Genomic DNA, 9,853 nt, shown 5'->3' on the forward strand with positions numbered 1-9,853 from the left:
ATTATTTTATGTTGTTGATATTCTATTTTTAGCACACTGATGACATCATTATCTCGTGACCCCATGACGTCATATCGAGGCTCTTTTATCTGAAACCTCTTTCGGAGAAAGACAGTTGTCATTTCGGACACAAGAACGTACATTTTCCAAACGGTACCACACCTTTTGTTGGAATATTCTCAGGGTAAGTATTTGCTGTGAACATCACCTGTACCCATTTTTTCCCATAGTAATATCCAACGTTGATATGCGACAGCGTTCTTTCTGTAAAACCGTTGTCCAAATCTCCATGTTATTGACCAACGTTTTGAAACCTAAACAATCAGCTGATATTATTATGTAGCTGTATGGCCTAGCCTTGGCACCTAGTTATGGCACCTTTGATCAATAGCAAGTTCATGTTGATGATGTGATTGAGCCTTTGTAGATCCAACAATCACAAAATCTGGAACAACTTTTGGTGCACCCGCCGCGGGAGGAACAATTTTGATGAAACCCTTCAAGTCAAGCCGCAGTCATAGTCACCAGAAACGTATCACTTACTGTACGTTCTTTTCCGAATTCAGTATGTATGTAAGTGGAAATTCATGTTGAAAGCGAAGAAAAACAGAAAGAATTTGGAAGCAGGATGTATAATTTCAGTGTACATAATAAGTAATAACTTTCACATTTTCAGTATTTTTATGAACCCTCATTTAGCTGTAGTCATACCGTGTAAATTTTAGTACATGACCATGTTGTGCCCTTACAACTCGTGACTACTCGGAATATTCTCGCTGATTTACCACCGATCGTGGCAAATGACGCACGTGATACCCAGTGACACTGAGTCATTCTTGTGCTCGGCGTCCTCAACAACTGATAGTTACCTGTATGAATTAAATAATTTTTTGATTGTTTCCAAAAAAGTCTTTGTCAGACTCTTGAGCGAAAGTGTTTGTCGGTACGCCCAGTATGTGTTCGAATGTCGTATCGAAATGAGGTAGCGCGATGTGTGCAATACAATACAGGAAACTTCCTTTAAATAATGACTGCAGCTTACTGTCAAAGTATCTTGATAGGACAATTCGATGCTAATGACACCAAATGCTTATTACCAGCAAATTTAATTCTATTCCAAACTTAGCATTTGCTTATTTTGTTTTCCTCTGCATGTTCAGTCCTTAAACATTTGAAAGGTACCCTGTATCCATTGAAGTGAGCTTTAGCCTCAATTTCAATGACAGGATCTTCCATTTATGTACTTCCATCACTACTATTTAACGATGGATGGAATCGTTCACTATTTAGCTGCCTAGATCCATTGCAGACCCAACACAGTGAGGCGTATTATTGAAGTATAAATATCGTTTTGTGTGTAGAATCATGTCTGTGTGATGTTGAACATTAATATTGACATGAAATGATTAAGTACCACCACATAAAACTGAGCTAATTATTAAACACTTAACTGTCCCGGATATTCCCAATTCAGTTTTTTTAAGAATTACCTGTTTAATTCTATTGGCAAAGAGTCAATTGCTTACAACGTGTAAATTGTCTCAGAATTTTTTTTTTAGAGTAACAATCCTGTTTTTCAAAAAAGGCAAACAAAAAGAATTAAAAATTGTTACGGCCCAATTTGAAGTATTGTACTTGTCTTATGAAATTACATGGTCCATCATCAATTACATTGTTTATTACAAATAGTATATGTGCTTTGTTACATTGTTAATTAAATTGTTATTATTATTGTTTTGTATCATGTGACCAAGAGCCTTTATATGCAAGCTTTATTGTTCTAAATTAGATATGTAGTACTAGGAGTTCAGTGTCTATTATCCTCTCGTATACAGTGTAGTTGAATTTGTAAAAGTTCTCATTTGAACCCATGACATTTCACAAAATGTGAGAACTCAAGTTCAAAGCAGCTACTGTACTGATAATATGCACCATTCTCCCAAGGAGTTTCTTAAAGCATAGCAATCAGTTTGCATAATGATATAATTAATTGTTCTGTCAATGAATTTCTATTGTTTTACCAAAATTAAAGAGTAGTAGACACTATATTCAAATTGCTCTGGGGAGAACACTGACTTGAATTGTTTTTGATAGTTTAAAAGTAAATTCAGACTGTTGATGAGCATTGAATAGATGACATACCAAATCAAATCAAACCTGCAGACAGTATTTTATCTGGAACTTAATGAAGAATTACACATATTTTAAGATAAATTCAGTCTTATGATTGTGTACTGTGTAGCCAAACATTTGAGGAACATTGTTAATAATGACAATTCTTTCCCTGTTGTTGATATTTACAGTTTGAGAACCAGGAAGTCAAAATGTCTCTGTATCCATCTTTAGAGGACATGAAAGTGGACCAAATGCAAAAGGTATGTCATATGCAAGATTAATTTGTATTTCATTCTAAAAACAGGTTGGTCAGATATATCAGGGAGATACTGGTGTGATAGGTACAGTGTGTCCATTCTGATAGAGACAGTGTACGTACATGTTGACCGGGCATCAAAGATACATGAAAAGAGAATCAAGCCATTCACAACTTTCAACACATCATGTTATAAAGGTGGATTTCACTTCCTTGTGTGTTATTATTATGTAAATTAGAAGAATGTGTGTTCCGAGTATAGATGGTACAGGTAGGAAAGTTTGAATGGCTGACTGTCTTATGGAAATGTTTTACTTGTATTGCTTTGAAAGCACTCAAGATATCATTGACCTTGAAATAGAAGTACACAGGGTAATACACATATTTTGCCCAGGGAAACTTTGTACATCATGCAGTGACATAAATTGTCAGTGCAAATTTTTTTCCCATATTTGGGATCCTGACAGCCTTAGATGTGTTAGAAATTCATACCGTATTTGCTGCCGTTCCCTGTATTATGAATTGAAATATCTCTTTATTGTAATGAAATCAAGTTCATTAACATTATTTCTTTTTGAGGTATTCAAAATACAGTATAACTTCACTCAAGATTGAACTATGATAAATCCGTAATCAATCTACAACACTTGACTGTAGACCCTGTTGTCTCTCCAATATTTATATATGTTCATGTCTTCTTTCAGGCCCAGGTCCAACATCACCATGCAGCTCAAGCGGCTATTGCAGCAAGTCAGCCAGCACCAGGCTATCCAGCACAGCCTGGTGGGCCAGGCTATCCAACACAGCCTGGTGGACCAGGATATCCAACACAGCCACCAGCAGCAGCAGCACCTCAATCATCATTGTATCCATCATTGGAAGAGTACATGGGACTGAATCTGACACCAGAATTTGTGGCACAAACCATGCCAGTAGTTGCCCGTAATCCACAGGTGTGTGTGTTTAGAGATAAAAACAATTATGGTTTATCATAAATTTTTGTTTTTGTACATATATCTTACTTGTGTTTAAGTTCAGTATACTATTTCATTTTGTGATATTTTTGCTTGAACTCGACTCATGCAGATCTAAGCATACTATGGATTGTGTTTGCATGAACACTTATGGCAGCAGTCACTGTAGCATAATTCTCAACATTTACAAAGTTGCTTTGGTGTTTTTCAAAATAGCCTGTTGCTGTGAGGCAGACATCTGGAATGGTTGCACCAGTGAGTGGCAATGATAACTTGGGTATGAGACGGGCTGAAGTCAAACAGGGTGTTCGTGAAATCGTAACATGCAAAGATGGAGACGGCAGAATTGGACTGAGAGTGAGGGCAGTCAGCAAGGTAAGAAATTGTTCATTAATTAATTAATCAATTAACTAATCTGGTTATTGAGAAAATCTTATGAAAGACAAGTGTCAATATCAGGTTCTTTTGAAATGTGTGTATCTCAAATTGATGACACTAATATGTTTTGAAACAAATTGCTTTCAAATTGTAGTAAAACAGGACAGTGAAAAAAAGTTTTTAAATTTTTCAACATCACAGTTGTCTGAAGAATTTTAAAGGTTGGAATATTTGTCTCTATCTCATACTCTGGGCTGCATTGTTAATTTGTTTAATTCAGGGAATGGCTTTCTGTAATATTTTGCGCCAAATTACTTTCTGTGATGGCCAAAAATGATGACAAAAACCTGAAGAATTGTGATATTTTGTTAAATTTTTATGCAATGCTGCGGTATTTTCCTCATTAAACTTAGCAGTGCAGTCTTCCCCTATCTACAAATTGATTTGTTATTATTTTTTCTCTCCCCAGGGTGTCTTTGTTCAGTTTGTACACAAGAACACCCCAGCAGCCCTGGCCGGACTGAGGTTTGGTGATCAGATCTTGCAGATCAATGGAGAGAATGTTGCCGGATGGGACACAGATAAAACCATGAAATACTTGAAGAAATGCAATCCAGAGAGGATTGTCTTTGCTGTCAGAGACAGGTAGGTCATCAACTCTTCCACCCCCTCATTTCTGTGTGATGAGGTCCTACTCTGCCATAGCCAAGAATAGGGTTAGGCTGTACCAAACTGTGAGTGAGGGGGGCTAAATATCCTGCCACAGACACTGGTAATAGGACTCTATCTGTGTTGTATCCGGTTGTAATAATTCTCTGACGTGCAGCAATGTGACTGTGATGAATTCACTGTACAGAACTTTACAGAGTGTGTATGTACAGTAATTGTACGGAAATAATTTCAATACACAGCTTACTTCACGCGTACATGTAATGTCTAAAAGCAGTGTAGAACCAGTCATGTACATTCATTCCTGTGTCGTGTAATCCATGAATGTATTACTACGTAACTGAGATTGCTGTTGGTATTGATCATGTCAGACTGATCACAAGATCAGTTTAATGTTTAGTTCCTGATAAGGATTGAGATATGATCAGATCACAGAGTTGTGAATGGACAGTGCCTGACTATGAGTCAGCCAAAACATAGCAAGTGGTTGAAAAGACTGTTCCATGTAATCAGCCCTCAACTCTGTGAGTAAACGGTTCTGACTCAAAGACTTTAAAATGTTTAAACAATGTATTGTTTCTGAATATCAAATAAATAGTCAATATAGTTTCATTTTAAACTCTGAAGGTGAAAGAGTGGTAAATATTGACAATATTTCTATCAGTGAAGGATGAGCCAGATCTGTAAGTTTCCAGTGAATAAACTACAGCTTTTGCTCATTTTATGAGAGTAAGAAAATCAAGAGATTGATGAGGTACATGTTTTTTTAATTTTCTTCAGGCCATTTGAACGTTCAATCACACTGCAGAAGGACAGTGCTGGCTATGTTGGCTTTGTCTATAAAAATGGAGAAATCACCAAGATTGCTAAAGATACGTCGGCAGCAAGGAATGGACTGCTCATTGACCACATTATGGTTGAAGTCAATGGCCAAAATGTTATTGGATTGAAGGTATGTGTCTCTCCTATGGTTTAACTTTGTTCAGCCTAATTCCCTGTACACAGGCTCTAGACCCACCATTGATAACAGTGGGTTTTGGCCAAAAAATAGTATTTAAAGGGTTGTGGTAAAATGTGCTTCAGAGACAGACATCTTAAAGCTCTTGGAGTAAGAAAAGTTTTCACCATCTTAGTTTTTTGAAAATCAAAAATGTATTTTTCTCTATCGCGTTAACGCTCGGGTAGGGGCCATTTCGAATTTCAAATGTTTGTAAATCTTTACAGAAACATACACACTATTGAACTTTGTTCCCTCATAGCCAATGTGATGCACCAATGACTCAATGGTGTTCTCTTTTGATGCCAGTAAATTATTAAAGTTATGGTGTAGGGATGAATCAAGGAAATTTCAAGAAATTTGTAACTCGTCTCAGATATTCCAGAAATCTTGAAAAAGCAGCAGGCACAATGCTTTGAATACTGATCAATCCAATAGTTTTCATTGTTTGGCATATGTACCATACTTTAGAGTTTAAAATTAAAGTAGACAAAAACTGTTTGAATTCGGTAGCGTTTTATCTCATATTGCCAAAACTTGTAATGTATCCAAAGCTGCAGGGGTTGTCATGTTTAATAATTTACAACAGTGGGTAAATAATCCCAGCCACAATATTTCATCCAATGTTGATATTGTTTTCTTTGCTGCTAGTATGTTTAAAATAGCAGTTTCCGTGTTTACATTAAATTATATATACTGTCAAAATTGAGTAAAATCTTTATTTGTTGTATCTGTATTAATGCTCCTCACAGACAGATATTTTGACTCAAATTTTTACAATTCTTTTCTGATATACAACTTTTCAGGGTTCATTTTATGCTCAAGGAGAAAGAAAACTTTTCACTGGATTAGTTTTTCGAAATTTGAAAATTTTATTTTTCTCCATAGAGTTAACACAGGGATGCTGGCTATTTTGAATATTAAATATCGGTAAATCTTGGGTTATTTGTTTGTCTAGAACCAAAATTTGCACGTTGACCAATTTTTATTCCTGATTTTGAAAGAGAATTGTTGAAAGATTCCTAAGGAAAGTTTGAGCAAAAGTTTAAGTCTTTCACTTTCAACGTACATACTACCTTATGGCATATTGACAGCTTATTCTCAGTGCATTTTTGAAAATCATGGAAACCGTAAAAGTTTGTGTGAATAAAATATTTGCTGTCTGATTGATACGTTTTATGATTGAAAGGGAACATTGCTTAATGCCCCCAAGGCAAGAATAGCAAAGCGTGGGGATACTAAGTGCACATGTAATGACCATTCCATAGTCTTTCAAATCAAGGTAATAATTTCACATTCTTGACCGGCTTATGAAATCATTTTAAGGAATCTTGTCTTTGTCCTTTTCCACCGTAGGATTCCGAGATTTCCGAGATCATCTCAGTGGCTGGAAGGACAATCACACTCACCATTATTCCAAAGTTTATCTACAATCACATGATGAAGAGGTATGTGTTGCCATAATTCTTGTTGTCACCATATGAGTAAACCTCGTCCTTGACCCCATGACTTCCGTTTCCTGTTTTGTGGTCTGACCACCCCTTGGTAAACACTGGTGATGAAACCACCACAGTCCTGGTAGGGTGAATGCTGAAAGAGGTATTGCCTGTGTTAGTAACCACATCTGCTGTATCCCAGCCACTGTTCACTTCACTGTGGGAATTTAGCATTTCAGAAAAGCTGTTGGCATGGATGTGTCTTCCAGGATTGTGTTCGAAAAGTTGATGAATACTGGTATCCCATTGAGTCTTGTTTTGCATACTAAGATTTAAAACACATTTCATATTTTTCATTTTAGTATTGGAGATTCTCTCGTCAAGAAGAACATGGACCATTCCATTCCTGATGTGTAAAGACCCAGCCAGTATTTGAATGGTTCCCTAGACTGCGATCAAAACAACGTCACACAAAGCGTAGTAAAATCTGTTTTCTAAAGTGTAGCAAAACAGTTATTACACTAGCAAAAACAACAAAGAAAGTAGGATTTGTTTTTGCTTGATGAACATTTACAAATATTGATGCCTTTTGTATCCAGTATTAGTGATACTATAGCTGTTGGTTCTCTGTAAAACTTAATTAGGGTTTATATACTCAAACTCTGTGTGTCCTTGCTAGCTCTGTGGTAGGATTTACAAAAAATAAAACCCCTATCAATTCGACTACTCTATTAATTCGAGCACCCAATTTTTTTCTCAAAATGTAATTTTATTTTAACCTTATCATTTTGACCATGACACTGATGGAAATTGAGACTTTCTCAATCTCTAATAATTTGACAAACAAACTCATGACATGCTACTTTGAACATTTTATTTTCAATAAAATACACAGAACAATATAATGTACAGCACAGAATGTACAAGTCAGGACTTCAGGAAAATCATCTTTATATGTTTCAATCATCCAAGATGGTAGGCATATCACTTATGAACTAAAAAAGTTGAAATCCCTAATAATTCAACCACTAAAATTATTTTGGCTTTGTTACTTTTCTAGTAATTCAACTACCAGTATTTGAAATCATTATTATTTTTTCTGGTCGAATTGATAGTGTTTTTATGGTATGTCATAGTCATGGTTCACCTTTAGAATTGATGAATATCTCCAGTTTTTTTTTAATATAAAACCTGTTTTAAGGGGAGTGGTTAAAATTTAATACTAAATATCTACTGTTAATTTCACAAGTTTCAACACGTACAAGGGTTAAGGAGGGGTTGGTCGGGGGTGGTGGGGGAATTTGTTGTTATCACCCAATTTCCAGTAGAGAGGCTTCACAGAGCGTTATAACAGATAGTAATATGAACTTCATAACAAGGATGTCCATATATATGGGAAAATTATGTTATAGATGTTACGTGATGAAAATTTGTCGTGAGTCCTGTCCTAATGCCTTGGCTTAAAATTGCAAGTTGCGAAGAATAGACTCAGTATTTGCCGTAAAAATGTCTTGATGTAACATTCATGTACTGATTTTAGTGTTTGCTTATGTTTCCTGCCATCATTTTTTTTAGGTAAGATTGTAACGAGTTCACCCCAGTTCCCTGCAAACAAGTCCACACTAACTATTGATAACAAAACTTTTATGCCATATGATGGTTTGGCAAGACTGAAGATTAGTGTCCACAAAGAAATTTTGTGTGAATTGTTATTAACATAGGGAGTCCACTCATACCATCATTTTTACTGAGAGCCCCTCAGAAAATCTCTTGTAGTTTGCTAACCAAAAGTGTGTCAACTAATCTTCAGTCGTCCCCATGGTTCTGTTAGTTTAAAATTACAAGACTGAAGAGCTGATCCAAGTTGGTAAAATACATCTTTATTATTTATAAATCACAAAGAACAGTTTCAAATTACAGTTGTGTATCAGTATTCCAGCACAGCCGTTCATAATGTTATCCAAGTGGAAGCTGATTTCAGAAAATGTTATACTCCTTTTCAATAATGAAGTGTCATGACACAGATCGTTTGACCATGTAATGGCTCATTGAATATCGACCATTTTATTGAATTTGTTTTGAAGAATTTACCAATACTTTAACTTGAATTCTTTCGTTTTTTGCAGAGAATCTGTTTTGTACATGTCATGTTGGCCTGTTATGTCTCTTGTGAGGTTATTTTGACTCACGGTGACCAAGTGTGAAAAGTTATCCATTTTAGATAGTGAATTTCTTTAACTTTGATAATTTTTATCTTTGAACTCTCAAATATTAATCAGAATATTGATAAAGCAGGCTTTAATATTGCAAATGTGAAAGCAATGGGATTATTTCAGTTTTAGATTATCTGAAAGTTAACATTGGTCATGTGTTTCAATCACTTACTGCTGCAGAAAGATGCTGATCACATGTTTGGATAGAAATTTATGTATTTTCTCGTGTTTTACCATGTGATATGTATGGTTCTGAGGAAATTTTTGTAGAAAAAAATTCCTTCTTTGCTGATGTACTTCAGAGTGCCAAAATTCATGATTTCAAACTGTATCTCATGATGGTTATGTGAATAAAATATGTATATATAACTAAGTCTTTAAAATATAATTGTTTCAAAACTTTAATTCTGTTACAGTCTAGCTTTATGCATTTGCAAGGTGTGTGTTAATATCAGGTGAATATTTTGTGTATTCATTTAGAAATTCTTTGATCTAATCATACAGTCTAGCATCTACTTTCTATGATCCAGTTAATTTCATGCCCCTTTTGTGTTTGCCAGTGTGATGGGCTCATTCTGTCTTGCGCCACCAGTGTCAGACTTTGAATGTTATTTTGTGACTTGCCTTCAAAATGATTGCAAAAGCATTTGTAATACTGAAAGTAAAATTTACTCGCCAGGAACTTTTTTCATTTAATCTAGTTTAGTCGACATGCCCTCTTTTCACTGGCAAAACATGCAAATGCAGTAAATTTATAATCTGGCATTTCTTTCCTGTCAGAAAATGTGTTGTACTACAGTATAGCTCTGTTTCCT

The 9,853-nt window shown here is 35.4% G+C and overlaps 1 protein-coding gene across 1 annotated transcript; it reads left to right on the forward strand.

The window, feature by feature from the left end:
- The first annotated feature begins 50 nt into the window (after positions 1 to 50).
- Positions 51 to 9,426, forward strand: LOC139133653 (syntenin-1-like). Its single transcript, XM_070700404.1, has 8 exons — positions 51 to 184; positions 2,304 to 2,375; positions 3,076 to 3,324; positions 3,562 to 3,720; positions 4,193 to 4,368; positions 5,173 to 5,344; positions 6,746 to 6,837; positions 7,188 to 9,426. Exons 2-8 carry the CDS (start codon positions 2,325 to 2,327, stop codon positions 7,240 to 7,242), a joined length of 954 nt encoding a protein of 317 aa, XP_070556505.1. The 5' UTR covers positions 51 to 184; positions 2,304 to 2,324; the 3' UTR covers positions 7,243 to 9,426.
- The last annotated feature ends 427 nt before the right edge of the window (positions 9,427 to 9,853 follow it).

The sequence above is a fragment of the Ptychodera flava genome, chromosome 5 (assembly GCF_041260155.1).
Source record: "Ptychodera flava strain L36383 chromosome 5, AS_Pfla_20210202, whole genome shotgun sequence".
NCBI lineage: Eukaryota > Metazoa > Hemichordata > Enteropneusta > Ptychoderidae > Ptychodera > Ptychodera flava.